We start from the raw sequence: 22858 nt of genomic DNA on the forward strand, positions 1-22858 counted from the left end.
ACTGGTGCAATTACATCTAAAGCATACATGAGCAATGAAAAGATGGAAAGAGTGAGAATGGAAGAGCTAATCTCTTCTAGGAATCAACAAGAGGGGTTAAATTTATAGTTCAGGGGTAATTAACTGTAAAACATCATAGAATGATCAGCTACTCTAATAAAACATCCATCAATACTATAAAGAACGATGACCAACTCCTAGACCTCAACTTTAAACTCAAACCATACTGCAGCATTTATGTTGTGCCCTTTAATTTATAAATTATGAAAGCTGCTAGAAAATAATGATTTCACTTTAAATAGCTGAAGTGGCTCACATGTACAATGCTTATTCAATAAACAAAATTTTCCTGTAAGGGCATACCCCCAGATAAGGCATGCTGAGTGTTTTGCACACTGTATGTGGAGCTAGTCCAGTTGCCACTTTCCTTAGCTCCCATGCACTATAGATGCAACCCCCCCTTCCTTCTTTCCTGGAAATCCTAGATCTATCCTGCACAGTAACATTGTATAGGTACCATATATATTTTTTGGAGAATTTCAAATATTAATGAAATGATAAACTATCAGATGTACATGTGATACGGTCATTCATTTGGTGGTAGTTGAGTATGTGTTAATAATGAGGTCATTTGTTGTAGTCTCTCGTTGACCTGTTTTCCAAACTGATTGAAATGTTCTTGATTATCATGTCTAATCTGTTTCTCTGCCAATGACCTGTGTATGTATTTCAAATACTATGTCATTTTGAAATAGTACGCATAACGTTATTGTAATAAAACAAGCTACAGATCTGTATTGTTGATCCTCTAGGAATCCATGCTACAAAATGTACTGTAACAAATAGCATTACCTATGTTCCAGGGGTGGAGCATGCAACTTTTTACACTTATACTGATACCTGCTATCCTCATCATTTCTGCATTCAGGTATAAAAAATTGTCCCTTCATCATATTTGGTGTTGGCACATGTGAAATTTCTGATGAACTACACACATGAGTGGTAAGACCTGCTCAACACAATGATATAATACATACTCATAGTAGTCGTTAGGGGATGGTCCAGCCATCAAGTGTGGAGCCGGCTCACATAATAATGTACATGGCTGACACCTACAATAACAACAAATTGACAACAGCTTGTGTCTGTTTACCATTACCAGAGGAGGCTGGTCATGTATCAAAAATAAAATGAATTGGCAAGTGTGATGGTGCCCACAATTTGTGCTGATATGTGGCTTGGCCTGACAAAATCAGCCTTACAACCTTTCCAATTGGTACGACTTGACTTGTCTTGTGAATAACTTGGAAACCTTTTAGGCTTAAAGCTATTGTATAGCACAATAATTTGAAGTAGATTCAGCAATTGTCTCTTAGCTAGGAAAGCCACACAATATGTTGAGTTACTGAAAGAAGAGCACCACATATTGATATATAATTCACATAGAATACTTAGGTATTGATATCGAGGTGTTGGGGCAGAATTTCACTTTGAGATCATGTGATTTTTGAAGACAGTGATCAACCTCCTCTAGGCTATGACTTACCATCTGGGCACCCATGCAGTTGATATTGTTTTAGATGATTCTATTGATGACAAAAATGCTGAAGGAAACTGTTTCCACTTCATTACACCAGGTATTACATCCTATAAATGATACCAGTAGACACTAGATATTTAGTTGTATTTATGTACTTGACGGTCGAATTTCTTCCTAGAATTATCAGTTGCATATTTTGGTATGGACAGGAAGGCATGGTAGATATCAGTCTCATGGTGAGGTAACAATGGAACACAGCCTACTGCATCAGTACCACATCCCTGTAACAGGTATATCAATATACTGCCATTATACCATCAAATTATCTTACTAATACATGTAGTGGATGGTTGGGAGATGGTAAGAATAATGCCTTTGGTGGAGATAGGCTATGAGTCACTTCTTCATAATCTGTGACTACTAATTCATCAGTGGCTTCACCACATGGCTCTAGCAAGGCTATCTCTTCCTGTAGGTGTTAAGGTATTGATACTACATAGAAATGATCGCAATAAACCTCAGCTCCTTGTCTAAGATCTCTAGGAATTTTAGTTGATACATAAATGCCTTTCATAGGTAATCCTTGCTGTTCATAGCCCATCAATTTAGACTGCTCAGGGACCTACGGAGTCAAGAGGTCACATGTTTGTGATATGTTTGTGATAATAAACTAGTTATTTACTTACTCTAAGCTCCATCAACTTTATACTGGTCACAGTGCTTACAGATAGTGGTTTTAATGTTAATACACCACTACTGAATTTGTCCTGCATAATGCATACATGTAATTGTATATCTCATTAGTTTATAGCCACCATGTTGTTCTTATCAGCTTGGCATACTGGAAATGACGACGGTACAATAAGGTCTGTAGTCATTGAAAAACTCTGATCTTCTAAATTCACATCTTCAGCAGTCGCTGTTCATAGGTGAAACACAAATAATAACTCACAATGAGACGTAACATACATTGCTTACTTGTAGCAAACTTTCCTTTCTTCCAGTCATCCATGAATGTTCTCAAGAACAACAACCTTTTGGTGCACCGCTGTACAATAATGACCTGCAAAGACACATCATGTACAGTGTGATTTCATGTAGCTACAAGTAGTTACGTATCTGAGGAATGTTTTATGTACCTTTCTTGCAGCTTGTACAAATCTTTGCTGTACCATGTGCCGTTGAGCCCAGTTGTTACTGGAGTAGTGTTGAAATTTTGGGTGAATGTCTAACAAATTCTGCAAACACAACATGAATATAAATAGCTGTACTGCTCAAAATAATGGTTGTGTCATTATTCATACACCATTTTTATACCACTTTCACACCTTAAACCAAAAGAATATCACATGATTCTGGAAATGTAGCAGTGCATATTACGTGTAAAAATACATGTACAGTTTTACATCATTCCTTCAGATCTCATTTGTTACATCTCTCTTCTACCAGTATGTGTGTAGATGTTAATTGTATGTTGGAACTCTCAATGAAAGCCTTGTTACCTTCATTCTTGTGTTACTCGTGATCATTGCCCATGCAACTAATTTGCAATGTGATTGCTACAAATTTATTAACATCAACATCACTGCAGTCGTTTCTTGGTTGCCATCCTTTGATATCACATGGGGTTTTCAGACTGAGGTTTTATGGCCAAGTTTGTTTGTTTGTTTGTTTGTTTGTTTTTCTATAGCATGGTTGTTTTAGAATAACCATTTTGTTTCTATAGTATCTCTCACCTGGCTATAGTTGGTATCTCGAAATGTTCTTCCCGGGTTACATTCAGTTGCGGTCCTGCAACATTCTGTCTCCACAACAGGAACACGTCTATAGTCCTGGAAGTGAAGAAACATGGTAGAGTGCAGTAATACAGGTAGAGAGGTGCAGTATTGTAGCGAAACTTGTCTAATTAGGTAACCATGTGTACTACTATCGTACTAGAACTAAAGCTGTCAGGGAGTCCATCAAACTCTATTGAATGCTATGTATACCCAATGGAGTTTGATGTAGGTGACCATTGGACATTTATAGCTGCAGGACCCTAATGGGATATAAGTACAAGAGGTCACACTGTTAGTACTGTTTGAATGCAAAAGGTAATAAAAATCTCTTCAGTATGTACTTGAATAACCATCCATTTTCTGGATAAGAATGTTTGACCACTTTTTTTAGTGGTAGAACTGAAACCACAAAATTCAATGTTAGTTAATAAAACACTCAAATATACATTGCTAGGGCGTCTTCATGAGATATCACTTAAAAAGCCACTTCAACATTTGAGGTTTCTTTATTTGAATTTCCAGCATAGTAGCTACTTCATTGGTACAATTATTAGAAAATGAGTGACAAACGTTAGTTTGTATTTTCAAGATTTATTTGAGGGCAGCATCTATGGCTATACTTTCAGGCTGTTGCATGATGGTTGCTTTCTTTCAAGCTGCAATAAACATGGAGTGCTGCTTTATAAAGCAGCATATCTGTTTAATACTATAGTTAGTTAAAATCAATTTACTGACCACAGTAAACACACAGTAGACAAGTTTCATTGTAGCAACCACTATACCTGATATATGACTCCGGCTTGCGATCTCTCAGCAACTACAGCCTGCTTCTCTAAGTCACTCATAAGATGTAATCCCAAATGAGTCACCCTGCAGCACAATAAACAACAATATGTGACTGGATTTTGGAAAAACGATCCAAATCGCACATTAGAAGTTTCGAGATAAACAGTTTTAAAGAATTGAAGCCAGCATAACTCTCCAAGGATAGCAAGCACGCGTGTGAAATTTACACAAAAGATGCATCAATCTGTTACCTTTCAGACCACTTCCAGTACTTGTAGCTGCTTGTAGAGTTTCCTGCCAAATAAGATAGAAAATCTGAGCAGTTGGACGAGCAAAGTAGTATCACAAGTGCTCACAAAGGGGTGGAGGGTGGGGGGTGGCGGGGAGGGCAAGAGATAGACCTCGAAATGGAGGCAGACCACGATTGGAGTCCAGACACGAGATTACAGGGCTGTGCTGGCTCCTTAGTGGCTGATATGTAGCAAAATCAACAGAGAAAACATCTGGCCAACATTACAAGGCTGTCCACCAGTAAACCACTGATTCTTGCCAAGCCAGGTCCTTCACAAGGCCTGAAACCGCCATTTGAGCACTCCACACCACCTAGAAAAGACGTCTGTTAAAACCAGCCTCGAGTAGTTTGAGTAGTACTGAGGGTCAAAACTAGTAGTACGATAGTGTAGCTATCCACTGGTGGTGTTAGTTTGATTTTGCCTGATATGCGATTTGGATCAGTTTTTGTAAAATCTGGTCACATATAATGATGTACTCATCCAGGGAGGCTAGGGACTAGACCACTGGATTTATTTACTACTGCAATGGATGATTGTACTGCTTGCCAATCTCAATTGTGACCATCTCAGCAAAAACCCAACTTGTTCGCACAATTTAAAATTTTTTTTTTATTTCACTCAGCATTATTAGCAGTGTCCAAGGAATGGATCACCAAAGTTTCAGTCTTCTGTGGTGCTTAGTTTTGAAATTATAGCACTAAACAGTAGGAAGAGGCAGATAATCGATTTGTACAGCAACTATACTGAAAATAAACTACAGGCGCTTACATTCGCAGTCATAACTTCCATTTGGATTAGTCTACAATGTTGCAATTTGGCTTAAAATGTTCACCATGGATTAGCACATCAGCCAAGGTATAGTGTTAGCCCTGTAGACACTTGCACATATGGATATGAAAGCGGTTTGGTAGAAGAAATGATGACTGTCTTGTTTACGTTTACCACATTGTAAACAAATGCACGTGACATGCATACTGTTGACGCTACAGAAACGAAATAAAGAGTTTTGAACTCTCAAGATGGTATATAGTTTTAATCGATTTGAGTCTTCCTTCTTCGAATACTGACGCAATTTTCTTTGTAGCATGCATAATTTTACGAATAATTTTTAAATTTCGTTTTTCTCAATACGCATGTTTGTGCAAACAAGTCGGGTTTTTGCTGAGACGGTCACAATTTTGATACTAGTTTGCATTGGATGTGATATATTGTTCTTTTGTACCATTTAAATTTATGCAGTATGCATCAATGAAGAATTATCTCACAGAAATACCTACTTGGTACATTCTCTACCAATAGTGCACATGTGACGTATAGTGATCCATATTGAAGGCCAAACGTATATTTCCTATAGGTGATTCTGGGAGCATTTATACATTTAGCAGGTGCTACACTTAACAATTGTACTGCAGCTGGTTCACAGTGATGCTATTTAACATACCAAACAGGTTAAAACAGGTTATAATCATAATTAATGTGCATGATATGCACACACAAGTACACAATTACAAGACACACAACAATGTTAAACACAAGTGACTATATTTATTACAACAATTGCTATAGTTACATACAAGTATTGAATTTCATACCATCCCAATTGATTAGCCCTCTCTTCCTCAGCGGTGGTTCTGACTTCTTGTAGAAATGCAGCTTCCTGTGATACAGAACATGTGTACACAAGTACGTAGTTGGTGGTAAGTAACAAACCTTGCATTGTCTACTGCCAATAGCACCACTTGATGCTACTGTAGCTGAAATTAGTAAGAGAGGATTGTTAGGATTACAATTGACATGTGCACATTTTAACACATTACGTACTCCTATACATATATGTAAGGGGAATAGGGATCACTAAAAAAGTGAAAAAACAAGAAGTGATCTAGGGTGGTAATGCACATTCAGTTGGTTATATACAGTGTGTGTATTGCACTATATATTTACATACAAGTAATAATTACATCATAGCACTGAATACTATATACACTTAATATTAATCCTGTCATTTGGCCTTATTGTACAGTGGGTGCATGAAAAGTAGCCTCATGTGGGAGCATCAGAGTTTTGAAAGTTTGAAATACTCTAATATTACATGTACATTCAAGTTACTCAAATGAATATACTACTACTAGTATAAGTACCAACTTACTTTTCAGTTCACTAGCTTTAAGTTTTCCAGCTTGTTGATTAAGAACCTTGGAAACTGAATTAGGTGTGTTTATATTGTTAGGAAATCGAATCCCTTTATAAATCACTTCCTATAGAACATTGTTAACAACATACAGGGAGTACAACAGAAGCTCAATACTGATTAACCAATAGTAGGATTGACTGTTCTATTAGAGTATTTTGTAGAGTCAGTGTATGTTCTATTAGAGTATTTGAACAGAGCTCTGTATAAATGTAGCTTATTTATCTGAACAAATGTACTTATTTCAGAACTGGCACACGGGTGTTCAAATAATGGAGGTCACACTGCATTGTTGACAGTTATGTACTTACTTTAGTAGCAAATTTTGACTCCTTGGATGTCTCTTCATGTTTGACTTTCTTTAATAATTTAGACTGTTTCTTCTTCTCCTTCAGTTTCTCAAGTGGAGGCAATGAAATTGGTTCATTTTCTTGAGCTTTAGACCTACAGTTTTATGGAATCAGAATGTATCTATTTGACCAGTAATAAATGCAATGTTCAACAATATTTGATGAAAAGCAGTGGTCCACAAATATTGAATCACACACACACACACACACACACACACACACACACACACACACACACGCGCGCACGCATGCATGAGCGTGCACACACACACATGCACACACAAACATCCTTTTACAAAAGCTTCCATTATTTTCTTGCTGAAATCTGAAGCTTTGCAACACCAACTATACAGTAGTGACTTACGCTGCTAGACCTGGTGTAGAGTACCCGATGAATGTGCACTCAATTGGGTTGGAATTAAACTGTGATGTCTTCAGTTGAAGCTTCATAATTGCTGTACTGAATTCAGTTGGTGTGAATTTTACTGCTATATTAGTCTTGCCATGTGCTGGAACTATGCCTAATAATAGCATATATCATATCCCAATTATACAAAGTATACATATCTTTTAAGTTTTACAGTAAGTGTATATTCTAGTACAAGGCATCCTCAGTTATTTGAATGAACACTTTGATTATTAGCCTTGAGTCATTATGCTTTCAAAGTAGCCTATTCAATGCTCAAAACACAAGTCTATTATGCTCAAAATTATGCTATCAAGATTATGCTTGAGAACTGTTTTATTAGAGTATATCAGAATTAGAGTAAGTGACTGCTCTATTAGAGTACATTTCCACAAAGTGTAGACAAGAAACAGTAAAATGTGACCATCTCAGCAAAAACCCGACTTGTTCACACAATTTTGGAATTTTTAAATTTTCTTAGCATTATCTGCAGTGTCCAAGGAATGATCATCAAAGTTTCAGCCTTCTGTGGTGAGTAGTTTTGGAATTATAGTGCTAGACAGTAGGAAGAGCAAGATAATCAATTTGTACAGCGACTATACTGAAAATAAACTACAGGTGCTTACATTCGCAGCCATGACTTCCAATTGGATTAGTCTACAATGTTGAAAATTGGTTTAAAATGCTCACCATGGATTAGCACATCAGCCAAGGTATAGTGTTAGCCTTGTAGTCACTTGCGCATATGGATGTGAAGGTGGTTTGGTAGAAGAAATGATGACGATCTTGTTTATGTTTACCACATCATAAACAAATGCACATGACATTTATTTATGATGCGGTAAACGTAAACAAACTACAGAAACGAAATAAAGATTTTCAAATTCTCCATGAGCAGGTAAATAAGATGGTATAAAGTTTTACTCAATTTGAGTCTTTCTTCTTTGAGTACTGGCTCGATAAAAACTTGCGTATTTTTTCTTTGTAGCATGCGTAACTTCACAAATTATTTTAAACTACGTTTTTCTCAATACGCATGCTTGTGTGAACAACTCGGGTTTTTGCTGAGATGGTCACAAATAATAACTTCATATGTTTATTATATGAAATGCAGCAATAAGGTGTAGTGTATGTATGCTTTGGTATATGTTTTGGTGTATACTTTGCACATTTTTAATTTTAAAATCTTGAAAATCGTCCTATTATGCTAGCATAATACTTCATGCTTTATTGTGCTCAAAATTATGCCAGCAAACAAGGTAATTGGCGGAAGTCTTTTGATTATCCAAACACCAAAAGATGACTGCTCTATTAGAGTAAATTAAAGTAAATATAGTAATTGAATGTAGTTCTGCTCATAAATCAATGTGTTTTGGTATCCAAACAGAATCACTGTCCAGACAGAATCACTTATCTGAACGCTTATGTCTACGTTAACTAGAAACAAATGTGTTCAGATGGATAGCTGAGGTTTCACTGTATTAGAACAAGATGTTCAAATACATTAAATGGGATTGTACAGTACACAAACACAAAATATACAGGTAGATATGAAATACACTACACAAACACAATACTGTACCTTGCACAGGAGCTACATGGAAGCTGGGATGTGGTTGAATGTATATCAACTGATATTCAAAGTCAACAGGTACATCACAGCAAAGAGTTAGGAGTCTTTTTGAACTATGAACATTCACAAAAACATAATAAGTACTAGCACAATAGCAATGACAATTACAAGTAGGCAGTGAGCTACTGTCATAAACAACAAAAAAATTGAAGGAACTAAAATTTCGGTGAATTGAAGCCAAATTTGATTTGTCATTTAGTTATTAAGTGCATGATAAGGTGTCAAATTCTTTCAGTTTACAGTTATCACAATCAAGGCACACGGTAGTGTGTTGTGTGGCCAAGAAAGCCAGCATGCTGCACCTTGGGTATATCGACAGGAAACAGCATTTTCATGCATGCATAGTTTCATGACCCCTTCTCACACCATTTATGCATTATAGCTGTAGGGTAGGCCACAGAGTAAATTCACACCAGCCATTTGCGAAATATGGACATTCATTTTTTCTTCTTAAGTCGTAGGGGGTCAAACGAGGGCTTCAATTTTTTTTGCAATTGTTATAAAATGACTTGATTACTGCAAACTTCAGCACAAATGAAGAATGACTTAACACTCAAAGATTGTTATGAATCTGATAAATATCCACAGAGTTATGATTGTTTATTCACGTAAAAAAAAAGATCAAACTTTGCTCACAGCTACAGGGTAAACCGAGCATGAGAATAACTTTGAAAATCAGTTTGTACATAGGCTGATTATTGTAGCAGTGGTTTGAAAAGCAATGGAGTTACAGCTACAGAGTTATAAAGAACAACTACAGTGTAAAATTGCAGGATTGAAATACTCTAATAGAGCAGTCACCGCAGGGTAAAAGGTGCACAAAAATGTAGAAAATTTTTTACCAACATTTGAATAACCAGGGACCTCCATCCACATCCTTAACCACTGCTACTATATCTTGGCTGTTTACCACACTTAATTTCTACATTATAAATACATATTCTAGTTTAAATTTGCATGCTTATTGGTAAACATTAACTTTGATCTACCACTGGAATTCTAGAACATTCTATGTACGTTCTATTAGAAGTCCTCAAAAAATGTGCTATTACCCTATCTGTAGAAATTTTGCTTCAAAATTAGCCCACTATAATGATTGCTTTAGTTTGTATATTAAATCACATACTGTGCACATCTACACCTTTGTAACTGGGACCATGTACAGTGTGCATTTTCTAATAGCTCACAACAGGTACAACATTCTGCATCCATGTGTGTAGTATTGGCTACATACCTTTCACCAATTGGTGTTGCAGGAAAAGTCACATTCTTAGGAAATCCTCTAGTGTTCATTGTTGGGTAGGCGTGGAGGGGGACATAGAGGTTCTCTCTACCCTGTAAACAGCATAGTCACAATAAAGTATGGTAGTACTAAATAGTAGGGATATTGATCTTGAGGGTTAGTGCAAACAACTCAACTAGAAACAAGCCTAGAATTATGTTCACGGTGCCTTGGCAGTATTCAAAATACCTCTAATAAGTTTTTATGAAATACACATTATTACACATTATGGTGTACTGTACGTATATTAGGAGTCATGAAAGTTTGCCAAACAATATCACCAAACAACCTGCCTCGCTTTTCCTTCATGACAGCTTGGCAGTATATATAACTAGACAGATGTTAACATCATGGGGTGAGCCTGAGTGAATTGAGTTGCATAGAATTGCAATGAAGATTAGCTATATGTATGCTATCTGTTGTGTTTTGGTATTTTGTAGATGGAGGAGAATGATCGCTGTTGTAAAGTGATGTTGTTCTGTAGATAATTGCTCTCCTGTGCTTGTCGTGTTTTTGACACAAGCACAAAAATATTTAACAAAACAACAAGACAAAAATTAATCAGTCAAGTCTCAAACACACTAGGTACTTAAAAGACAAACAAAAATGATGGTAAGATGACCTAAATCCCCTTAGACAAGTTATTGCCGAGCGGAGTAAAGAAAAACTAACTTGCACCTCAACCATTGAAGTGTTTACTGTAAGAAACGCTCAGACAACAAAGTAGCAATATGCTTGTAAACTACAGTAGCCATTGACCCATTCCTCCAGTGCATGACCCATTCCTACTGTGTCATCTCATTCTCCTTACTGTGTTCTGCAATCTTGGCTATCCGGGGCAGCAGCCCCACTATACCTCTGCTGAACTGCGCTTGGCAGAGGTTCATCTTGACTCCTCTGTTTAATGTTTAGCTGTATGTTTATTCTGTATCTTTGTTGAGTTAATTATTAATATCCGTTATGCTGTTGTCTTGTAGCTCCGCTTGTTCTGGAATTCAGTTCTTTTTGTTCTTCATGCTCTTCTCAATTCCACTTCTTCTGGTGTTACTCTTTCCATGTGCAATCTGTTAAGTTCTCTGCAATGCCTACAGAGCAATTCAGCTCTAGCATCTGTCAAGGGGTGTCACTCCAATAGACACTGTACTACGATTTGCGACCATGGTCAAAGGCGAAGGTCAAAGGTCAACTACAAGATACCAGCCCAGCCAACAACCAATGAATAATTTGGTTGCTGGTCAACGGACAAGCACTCATTTCTATATAAACCAACAATCACTTTTTTTTCTGTATGATATTAAGTATACAGAAATGTACAATACGGATATGCGCGTGCCAGTTAGCGTGTGCCTAAATCTGCAGCCGCGGCAGTAAAACCTGTCAGTAACTGTTTGGGCTCCTGTTCATGTAATGGATCCTTGGCTGATGGAAGAAGGAATTAAAGTAGCCCTAGCATACAAGCATGAGCAGAATAAGAAATGCGTCACGAAAGTCTGGAGATTTTATACTTGGGCACTCAAGTCCTACACTTTAGCTCAAGTTAAAGAAGAACTCTTGGAACATTTCCCAGAGATTGCAGCAAAACACCTTACGTTGAATTTGAATTACTGTGACTCATTCATGGAAATGATTAGCATTGACACTGATAAGGAATTGAAGGTAGATAGCTTGATACCTGAGTACATATAGCTATCGTATATAATAGCTAGGTACTAGCATAGCTAGATAACATATAATCTATGCTACTAGGCAGAGTACTAGCTATATAAAACCGACTTACCAAAGCAGGGCTGCCAACAGGACAGTACCCACAAAAACAATTGGACTTCCAACATATAAAGGTTGAATAAACTGACAGCCTAAGGGCCTGGGGCAAAGTGTCCAGTTGCCCTCTCCCCCCTCCTTTCCCACCATAGGCACTAGGCAGTCCTGAATTGATGTTTTACTAACCATAAATAGCTATACAATGTAAATTGTTGACTAGAATGTATGTGCAAATGAGCTACTGTGCTTCCTGTAAGTACTGTAGCTATTGTGCTATTAATAAGCAGTGTAGTTATTACTGTTGTTCATTAACAGGAAGTACTGTCTTCATTTATGGTTGAAACAGATAGAATTTTGATGTTAAGGAAGAAGTTCTTTCCCTACCTTGTACCCCTGAAGAAAGCAACAGAAAAAAGTGAAGAGAAAGAATGTGGAGCCTACTGCAACGTCCAATAAAAAAACTACATTCTGGGGAAGCAACGGTATGATTTTGCTTCTGTAAAATAGTGTTTTAAATCAAATAATTAAATTAGATGCCACCTGTGGACTTGGAGAACTTCTAGAAAAAGCCACAGAAGAGGACAAAATGTCAGCAACAGAACAACCACTATACATTGATGAAGATGATAAAGTTACTAAGTGTCGGTGGTGTGGGGACCACTTTAAGGGTAGTGTGCAGTTGAAGTACATCAATCAGCATGTGAAGAAAGCAGCTTTTCACATTCAGAAGAGAAGGGAGATCACCCACAAAGGTGCAAAACAATGTGACATTAGGAATTTCTTTCATGCTACAGACTATGAGCTAAATACTACAACTATGGCTGACATGGATGGATGAAATAGCAGCTGACGGGGAACATATAGAAACTGATGCCACTGAAACTATGTACATAACAGTACACAAGAGTACAAACATTATGTATACGCACGTTTAGCTGAATGCTGTGGGGTCTATGACAGAAAGTTTGCATAACTTGATGGAGACCAATGTGGGGGATGTACTAGTGCTAAAACATTGTGGGAATATGCTAAATCCAGTAATCAACTACTAACATGATGGAGGCACTAACATAGCTATACACTGCAGCTGTTGTACAGAATACAAGGAATAGAAAAAGAGCCACCCTGGAAATTACAGTAGTATGCTGATAGACCATTCCATTAGATGACTTGTCCAGACAAACAAGTGAAAGTAATGGAACAGGGGAAAGGGGTAGTATACACAGGCACCATTTACTCCACAAAATGCACTGGTACTGCATATACAATGGAGAACATCCATATGTGTGCATATTGTTTTGAAATGGTAAGTGGCAAATGCTCACCTTTATTGAGAAAGTTTAATAGATTCAAACAATTGAAGAATCCCAGGTGCAATGACCTCCGTACCACCAAAAGAGGGGTTGTACACAAATTTTGTCCTGTTCCCCATATAGCAAATGCTCTAAGTCATCAAACACAATTAGCAAAAATGCATAAAGACACTTCAGAAACAATCTTAATATTATCTGATTGAAGCTCTGCCTGAATGGTCCCAACAAGGTCATGTTATAGATGGTACTTCTCTAAGAATGGGAGCATAAAGCACAAATCCCTTCATCTTCAAGCCAGCAAACTTGATCTGGTTATCAAAGTTTTGGAAAGTTAAGGGTGATAACTAATACACAAAGAGAATTACCTGCAGAATCTGTACAATGTCCCCACAAGTGCCAAACTATGATACCAATTGGCTTGCTTCTCAATTTCTAGCATCGATGCAAAAATGTGGTTACCAGTGATCCCTTTTTTTGATTCCTGGATACACCCTATAATTACATCATCTAGTGACCTTGTTGTATCACACAAGTTCAAACTATAAGCCTCTGCTGCATACTGGTTATTCTTCCTTACTGTTATAATGTAGTTCTCCACTTGTTTGGGATCCTGCATAGTGGGAAGCTGTGATTCTGTTGCATAGTACCGAACATCTGCAGGAAGTAGTGGTCCCTGTACAACTCTACTGTGCATACTACATGGGTGCCATCCATACTGTTTTGCAATGGTACCTTTCTTCTATCTGAGGTTTTGTGTATAGCTCAACTATTTATGACAGGCATAAAATGCTCTTCATTAGAACTCTTGCTTCTAATTTTCTGGGCTTGTCGAACAGAAGGCAATCCAAGCAATGGTGCTAATTTTTTTGCCCAAGCTTGTTACTATACAGAATTGCCAATAGATGAGCCTGTTCTTCTGCTCACCAGATACGTCCCTTCACTTTCTTTTCCACCTAGTTGCTTATAACAGATACATCACACTGAGTTGCTGATCAACAATCATATTTTGTAATTCTGCTAAAAATGACCTAAAGGCCCTCAAGGCTATATAATATAAGTCCAACCTGAAAAATCAGACATGCTGACTTTACACTACACATACATCAAAACTGTGACGCTACAGTGAGGTAATATCTAAAACACTTGTCAAGGTCCTAAAAGAACACATGCCTGAAGTTAAAGCTACTCGTATATATATTTGCAAGCATCATTATGGATTCATGAGCCATTCCGCAATGAGAATTATAGCTCTCCTGTGGCTGTAACACAAAGTGTATGGGCAGGAGAGTTGACTTGGTGACACAGCAGAAACTTGGAACCACCATGGTGAAGGTAGAGACAGAGTCTGGTGAGCTGATATCCTTGTTTGTTCTAAGTGTGCCTTCAATTTCAGCTCCCATTCAGAACTCAATTTCATCCTCTGTCCGCAGTATGCCACATCTTCGAGGCCTCAAATTAGCCCAACCAGTGACATCTGAAGTGGTGCTGAGCAATATGACAATATTTTAGTCAAACAGCGGTATCTGGTTTTGATACCGTCCAGTTTTTTAACTACCTCAAATACCGTGAATTCTAAAAACACAAGTCTTTTAGTAGCTAAAATAACATACCTTGTGTGTAAAGTACCTTGTGTGAGGAAGTCTACTTACAGGGATATGTACTGCAATAAATATACAATAGGCTTTCGACACAATGAAATTTTTCTGTGTCTAAATCTAGTACTGTAGGTCTAAAATAGCATCAAGCTAAGGTATACCAATAATTTAGTCATACCGCAATATCAAGTTCACAGTACCGTACCGTCTATGAAATATCAAAACCGCTTAGCACTAATCTGAAGGGACTTTTACTATATCTCTCCTTATTGGCACAGATTATTATTGGAGCTTTGTTCAGGACCACATTGTGAGAGGTCAGGGTCCCACTGCTCAGCAATCCAAGTTAGGGTACTTGCTGTCTGGGCCACTACCAAGTGCAGTTTCAGAGGAAATGTCATCTTGCCTACTACAGATCACTTCAGTGATGACCATTGACGAACTCAAGTCACCAGACCTACAGAACTTCTGGTCAGTAGAAGCAGTTGCAACAGACACTAATTCAAAGTCCATGGACTCGGCATTCCTCCAATCATACCAGCAATCTTCTATCACTCAAACCCCTGAAGGCCCATACATCGCAAGATTCCCATGGAAAGTAGATAAACCACATCTTCCCTCCAACATTGCTATTTGCAAGAAGAGAACTCAAACACTCGTGAACAAGCTCAGGAAAACTCCTCACATCCTACAATTCTACGATGGTATTATGAAAGAACAGGAAGAACGAGGATTCATTGAGAGAGTATATGATGATGCCACACCTGATGTTCATTATTTGCCACACCATCCGGTGAAGAAGGAGTCAGCCACCACTCCTATCAGAGTTGTGTATGATTGCAGTTGTCGTGGCAACAGCAACTCAGCAAGTCTAAATGATTGTCTCATGGTAGGGCCACCATTCTTAAATAACCTATGTGCAATCCTTCTACGTTTCTGTATCCATGCCTTTGCTCTCTCAACTGATATAGAGAAGGCATTTCTCCATGTCAAGCTCCACCCATCTGACAGAAACTTCACTAGGTTTCAATGGCCAGCCAACCTGGAAACTCCAGACCTGGAGATGTGTACATACCGCTTTGCTGTGGTTCCCTTTGGCTCGTCCAGCTCTCCATTTATGCTCGGAGCAGTCCTCAACCTGCACTTGTCCAAGTTTGACACTCCAGTTGCACTAGATATGAGAAAAAATGTTTATGTTGATAACGTTCTATCTGGATGCAACACCGAAGATGAGCTCCTAACGTACTACACCCAATCCCAAGACATCATGAGCCAAGCCAAGTTTAATCTCAGGTCATGGTCAACAAACAGCCATCAACTCAAGCAAGTTACCATGGAAGACAAAACCAGTGATTCTAGCCCAACAGTGGGACTGTTAGGTCTGCAATGGAATACATCAACTGACATTCTTTCTCTTGCAACAAGACAATTTCCACCTGTCAACACCTTGTTACAAAGCGTGATACACTGCAGGTATCATCACAGATTTTTGACCCGCTGGGATGGGTAACACCAGTAACAATTAAGGCCAAAATTCTACTGCAGGAAATCTGGTAAACAAAGTTAACTTGGGATGAACCCATTCCAACTGCGATCAAGGAGAAGTGGATTGCCATTCTTGCTGATCTACAAGAATTGCCACAACTGATGATACCAAGAGCTTACTTCCCATCCAGTCAATCAAATATGTAAATAAGTAACATGTTTGTGTTCGCAGATGCCAGCACTAAGGAATATGGAGCTGTTGTGTACCTTAGTAGAGATAATCATATTTGTCTTGCTATGTCAAAGACCCATGTAGCTCCTATCAAGGCTACTTCCTTACCAAGATTAGAGCTCATGGCAGCTGTTACTGCTATCAGATTAGCAAAGTTTGTTTATTTGGCAGTCCCTCACATTCAACAAGTACACTTTTGGACAGACAGCCAAATCGTGCTACATTGGATACACAAAGGCACAAATTCCAAACCATTTATTGACCACCGTGTTCGTGAGATTTGTGAAACCTTTCCTACTGTTGACCGGTCTTTCACACCCTCAGGTGACAACCCAGCCGATCTGCTTACAAGAGGAATATCAACCAACCAAATAAGAATGTCTCACTTGTGGACACAAGGTCCACAATGGCTGCTCACTAAATCAGATTGGCCCACATGGACACCCACAAGTGTACTCTATCTACAGGTAGAAGAGGATGTTGAACCTGAAGCTACTTGCACAACAGAGCTTACAACTACAGACAGCCACACAAGTATATTATCTGTTATTGATGTATCACGATACAGTAGTTTTCATCGCATTCTGGCTGTCACTGCTTATGTTTTCAGATGGCTTCACAATCTACGCAAACAGCAACCCAAGTTATCTGGCCCCTTAACAAACATTGAATTGACTAATGCACGTAGACATCTGGTGAAGGGCATACAGGGTTCAGCTTACCAAGATGAGCTTTCTTACTTACTCAAAAGGCAATCTAAGTGTCCCCCACTAGTCAGACAGTTACGCCTTTTCCTAGATGACAAACAGTTAATTCGTTGCGGAGGACGGATTCACAATGCCCCCACCACAGAGCTGAGTAAATTCCCCTTCCTCCTACCCTCCAATTGCCAGTTTAGTGATATGATAGTCATAGATACCCACAACAAACTCCACCATGGAGGTGTGAGCATCACTGTAACAGCTCTATGCCAGGTCTATTGGATACCCTCCATCCGGCAATATGTCAGGTAAGTGTTGAGGCGATGTGTCATTTGTAACAAGTTGATGGGGAAATCCTATAGAGCTCCAGACCCCCTTCCACTGCCTAAGGTACGCGTCGCAGAATCTCCACCGTTTACGGTGACAGGTGTAAACTTTACTGGAGCCCTATATGTCAAGACAGGGGGACAAGAGAGAAAGGTGTACATCTGTCTTTTCACATGTGCTGCCACAAGAGCAGTGCATCTCGAAGTTGTTAACGACCTTACCGTGGATACTTTCCTGTTAGCCTTTCGAAGATTTTTTTCAAGGAAATCCCTACCACGCAAGATGATTTCGGACAATGCATCCACGTACCTCGCTGCCGCGGAGGATTTACAAAGATTATTTGAATCAGAGTCACTGAAAGGAGCATTAGAAGTTCAGAATGTAATTTGGGATTTTATTCCCAAACGTGCCCCCTGGTTTCTAGGAGCGCATGATAGGGATCACCAAGCAAGCAGTGAAGAAAACTCTCGGAAGAGCCTTTATTACTCTGGAACAGCTTGAGACCATTATTGTGGAAATCGAAGCTATGTTGAATGACAGGCCACTGACCTATGTATCCTCTGATTTTGCTGATCCGGAGCCGCTTACTCCCTCTCATCTACTATATGGCAGGAGAATGTGCCCTGTTCCTCACCCACTAGACAATCCAGAAGAGTTAGATGATCCAGACTACCTTGATGCTGACAACATGAGAAAGAGAGTAGACAAACAAGCACATCTTATTGAGCAGTTTTGGACACATTGGAAAAGAGAATATTTAACTTCCCTGAGAGAGTTCAACAAGATTTCGGGACACAACAAACAAGCTATCAGACTAGGCGATGTTGTGATTGTACATGACGACAAGCCAAGAATGCAATGGAAATTAGCTGTTGTAGAGAAACTCATTATAGGAAAGGACAATTTGGTTCGTGCAGCTCATATTAGAATGAGGACGTATAAGACAACTCGTCCTATTGTCAAGCTCTACCCGTTAGAAGTTTCAATTGAAGACGATGTTTCTCAAGCAGTTACTGATAACACCTCAGATGAATCTACTCAACATATGAAGGACACTCAAGCACCGTCAAACAACACTACTTCCTCTGGAACACATCCACGAAGGAATGCTGCTGCCAAGGCCTTACAGAAGATATCTAAGTGGGCAACTGTATTAGGCCGGGCCCCGGAGGATGTAGGAAATTGACTGTGACATTAGTTAGAATGTAACAATAATTAGAATAGTCTAAATATAGTATGTGATCATGTGTACTAAGTTGTTGCTGTGTGTTGTAGCGTGTCATCATTATCTGTATCAATCACGCTCTACCTAGTCGTTAGCTCCTGGCTTGAACCTTCCGTCGCCATATTGGCATTATAGGAGTCACTACCTTACATTGGAAGTGTATGGACATCTCCATCAGCTTGTTTTGTACTTGGAATTTCCTGATTTAGATACCAAAAAAATGCAGCCTTAGGAATACTGGGAACAGAAGCATAGAGGCTATGCATTCAGTGCTACGTGGTGGTACAGCTAATCTACCCATTACATCTGCCATTTTAACATACCAAGATTTTCTCAGCAGGTTGAATAAAATGAACCAAATAAAGAAGGCTGAACATTTATTGCAGAAGATCACTGGGAATTACACTTGCAGCACAAAGAAATGTCAGATCACTAATGCAAAATCTTCTGGGGGTCAAAATCGAAAATTGATCTTGACTGGCTTTGACCGTGGTCACAGATTGTAGCACAGTGCCTATTGGAGTGACACCCCCTTGTCTGTGTCGTCCATTTGGATGATGCACGAAAAATAAGGAATATGCCAGTAAAACATGCTGGTTATTATTCGTGTCACAAACGTACGTACCAGTCTTATACAGAACATCAGTAAATCATGTCAGTTATTGTCTGTGTTATGAACGTACATACCAGCCTTATATGGAACATCAGTAAATCTTGCCGGTTTTTGTTCATGTTATGAATGTACGTACCAGTTTTATATGGAAGCATTTGTAAGTTATCAGTTTTTTCTTGTAATTGTCTGTAATTTAGACGTATGTACCATCGACTCACTGACTGATGCCTTCAATCAAGCATAATGGTTAATGGGCTTGATTTATTCACTGTTCAATGTAACTTAAGCCTAATACATGCCTTATTGCTTACTACAATTGCTGTAATGCATGCATCAGACTTATCATGTCCTCCCATTTCTAGGTGTTGATTAGCAGGTAACATTAACAGTATTTTCCGGATTGTTTGCATATGGGAGCTTCTGAAAAAAAAAAAAAAGACTGAAATGGCCCTATGCATTGTGGTTTTTGGTAGTCAGAGCACACATTTAGATGCGAAATTGGTTTATGGTACATATGTCTGGTGCTATTCCTTAATTTATTCAATGCAGTATGCACAGGGTCACCAGTCGTAAATTTGTTACAAAAAAAGTAAACAAACAAGTACGAGGAAAAGTTGGAATTTTAAAACTGAACATATAGGGGTGATAGGAATGCTATCATGTAAGAATAAAAACAAGAACTGTCTGAAATTTCTGCATCATCCCTCCATCAGTCAAAGTAATATATATACAAGTATACAGAGGGTTTGCATGCGAAAAGTACTGTGACGCGAATTATAAAAATGCTTAACAACCATTGCTAGTCTGACATCTGTGAAGTTTACTTTTCAATGGTATGCAATGGGGTGAATACACTTACTTGGTCACCACGCTCTACCAAATAAGAGAATCTCTGTCAAAAGCTAGGATAAGGTTAGAATAAATACTAGCCCTAAGTTGGACAAACATAATACCAATATTTCGTAGATTAGTCGTGAATATTAACACTTTGTACAATTTTGACAACGGTTATGCTAGTATATACAAGTGACTAACCTGCGAACCTGTTCTATTCTACACTGAATGGCTGTAGCCTTCACTTGCGTACATCACAAATGTCTGACAAGCAACGGTTGTTAAGTATTTTATGAAAATATGTCTTAATGCATCACGCGTGCAATCCCTCTATTGATTGATTGCATGTATTGCTCTCATAGGACTGTGTAATGGGGCAGCAGTAGTATACTAAGCACAACAACTAGGCCACTTCAACTTGATTATTTGTTTCACAGGCGAAAAATCTCGGTTGGTAAGTCAGTAAATATATACACAGAAAAGAGTGCAGAAATAAGTAGTAAGGGTGTGGTCTTGACAAAATGGATATCTACAAGTGAACAGTGCTTAAACGCATTAGAAAGAATATAAGGTAATTAAGGTTCATGCTCAGAGTTTATAGTACGGTGTTCCCTCCATTATCCAGTCAACATTCCAATATCCAAACAGTAGAAGTGACTGTTCTATTAGAGCATTTTTGTCTAAGGTATGTATTCTATTAGAGAACATTGAACTTGGCTCTGTATAACCTGTCAGAGTTGAAGTATGGTAGTATGACTTAATTGAACAATTTATTTCATACTGAACACTTTTGCTGCCAAATCAAGGAGAACAACGATGTTTGAATACTTAATAAGTATCCACATGTACCATGATAAAAAGTACTTCCTTATGGTACAACAGGAAGGTACGTATACAGCAAAATGTTATTGATAGTTATGGAGGCATGGAATTCTTCAAAGCAGATAGGATATTTTAAGAACAACAACAACATTAAGAATTATGTTGACATAAAATTCTAACCTTGCAGTGAATTCTGATACAGTCATAGTAATACTTCCATTCCTTGGGTTTGAACTCCACTGTAACATCTAGATGAAACCCTGGAGCCAAAGTATTTTTCTATGGAGAATTAGAGAAATGCATGTATAAGTTAAGGCCACATATATTTAAATATTAGTTTCTCATCCCTGCTCACATTGCCATTTTCTTCACTGCATCAAGAATTGTTTGTACCACTGGTGGCTGAGTGCAGATATCAAGCACCTTTTAAAGTTGGTAACTGGCTAGAGTAATCTAATTCTCTAAGTTAATTAACTAGCTTAATTCAGCTCTCCAGTTAACCAACCATAGCTCACCAAGCTCTCTCTCTCTCTCTCTCTCTCACACACACACACACACACACACACACAAACACACACACACACACAAACACACACACAATCATACCTGCTTTATATAGTGTATAGAAAATATGGATGTTGACGGAGGTATTATGTGCAATCTCTGGTTATCTCGGGATATATTAGTAATTTGCTGCAAGCAAAAATAGTGTATAGTACAACACACAATTGCTGACAATGTATTTACCAGTGTTTTCTTTTGGGGCCGACCAACGTAGAATCCTTCATAATGTAATGTGGCTGGTTTCATATGAAACACTTCATTGTAAGATAATTTTGTGAACACTTCTGCAATTTAAAAAGATAATCAGTAACAACTAACATGCATAATATAATGTCATAGACAAGTTTAGTGATGGTACAGTGTCACTTATAATATGGTACAGTGTCACTTACAATATTTCTTCAATGTCAACATGAAGTGTACTACTGCTATAAATATTTCAGTAAATGTGACTGTTCTAAATGTGTTAAAAGTAATAATGATTTTGTGAAATCATATTTGACTTCCAGAATGTAGAACAACTATATATAACATTCTAAGTTCTGCCACTTCTTTCTTGTCCACATTAGTATCTGTTAGCAACATCTGTGTAGACACATAATGACGAAAATAGACTGGTCTCGGCATGGTTCGTATATTATCTATGGTCTCAGAGATATAGCAAGATGCTTTTAAGACCCGGCCCTGGCCTAAAATTCTAGTACTTGACCAGTTAATACCAACCAGTCTCACATGATAGTTTCGCACCCACCAATACTTTTGTCTGCATTCAGCAGTGACTAGCTAACCAGAATGTTTTTGTCACTTAAAACTGTTTGACGAGACTACAGCCTGGGCCATCAGCGCGGGCTTCTGATCTGTGTGCTTACTTGTGTCCGCAAGGTGATCGGGGATTCTTTTCGCCACAACTGGCTCCACTAGAATACTCTCCAATTTCTTAGTACTGACTGCTGTGGCGAACTCCGAGCTAGCCATCCTGTTTGGGACTACAGTAGACTGCGTTGCCACTAGCAACTAATATTGTATTCTAATGTTTTCATCCACATGGAAATCTGTTCGAATTGAGGTTCAAATTAAACCCACGAGTAATATTTGCTATGTACAGTGATCGTACACTTCTTTTGTAC

The 22858-nt window shown here is 38.4% G+C and overlaps 1 protein-coding gene across 1 annotated transcript; it reads right to left on the reverse strand.

Annotated features, from left to right (window-relative positions):
* Nucleotides 1-519: 519 nt before the first annotated feature.
* On the reverse strand, nucleotides 520-22788 carry LOC136249436 (cilia- and flagella-associated protein 221-like). The gene is made up of 24 exons (XM_066041443.1): nucleotides 22601-22788; nucleotides 21915-22015; nucleotides 21774-21860; nucleotides 21348-21446; nucleotides 10212-10312; nucleotides 8927-9030; nucleotides 7303-7459; nucleotides 6900-7032; nucleotides 6547-6655; nucleotides 6108-6151; nucleotides 5990-6054; nucleotides 4101-4188; nucleotides 3277-3372; nucleotides 2680-2778; nucleotides 2519-2603; nucleotides 2356-2459; nucleotides 2227-2307; nucleotides 2058-2162; nucleotides 1872-2009; nucleotides 1696-1821; nucleotides 1547-1647; nucleotides 1038-1112; nucleotides 901-987; nucleotides 520-716 (listed from the first exon to the last, which is right to left on the reverse strand). Exons 1-24 carry the CDS (start codon nucleotides 22704-22706, stop codon nucleotides 587-589), a joined length of 2421 nt encoding a protein of 806 aa, XP_065897515.1. The 5' UTR covers nucleotides 22707-22788; the 3' UTR covers nucleotides 520-586.
* Nucleotides 22789-22858: the final 70 nt, after the last annotated feature.

Source organism: Dysidea avara, chromosome 3 (genome assembly GCF_963678975.1).
Source record: "Dysidea avara chromosome 3, odDysAvar1.4, whole genome shotgun sequence".
Classification (NCBI taxonomy): domain Eukaryota; kingdom Metazoa; phylum Porifera; class Demospongiae; order Dictyoceratida; family Dysideidae; genus Dysidea; species Dysidea avara.

Bases quoted from the DNA above. Each gene is read 5' to 3' on its own strand.
- LOC136249436 (XM_066041443.1), bottom strand. From the start codon at position 22,706: ATGGCTAGCTCGGAGTTCGCCACAGCAGTCAGTACTAAGAAATTGGAG. The intron at 6,152-6,546 runs GTAAGTTGGTAC...TACTAATTTCAG, and splicing joins TAAAGCTAGTGAACTGAAAA to CTACAGTAGCATCAAGTGGT. The intron at 1,113-1,546 runs GTAAGTCATAGC...TTGTTATTGTAG, and splicing joins ACTGCATGGGTGCCCAGATG to GTGTCAGCCATGTACATTAT.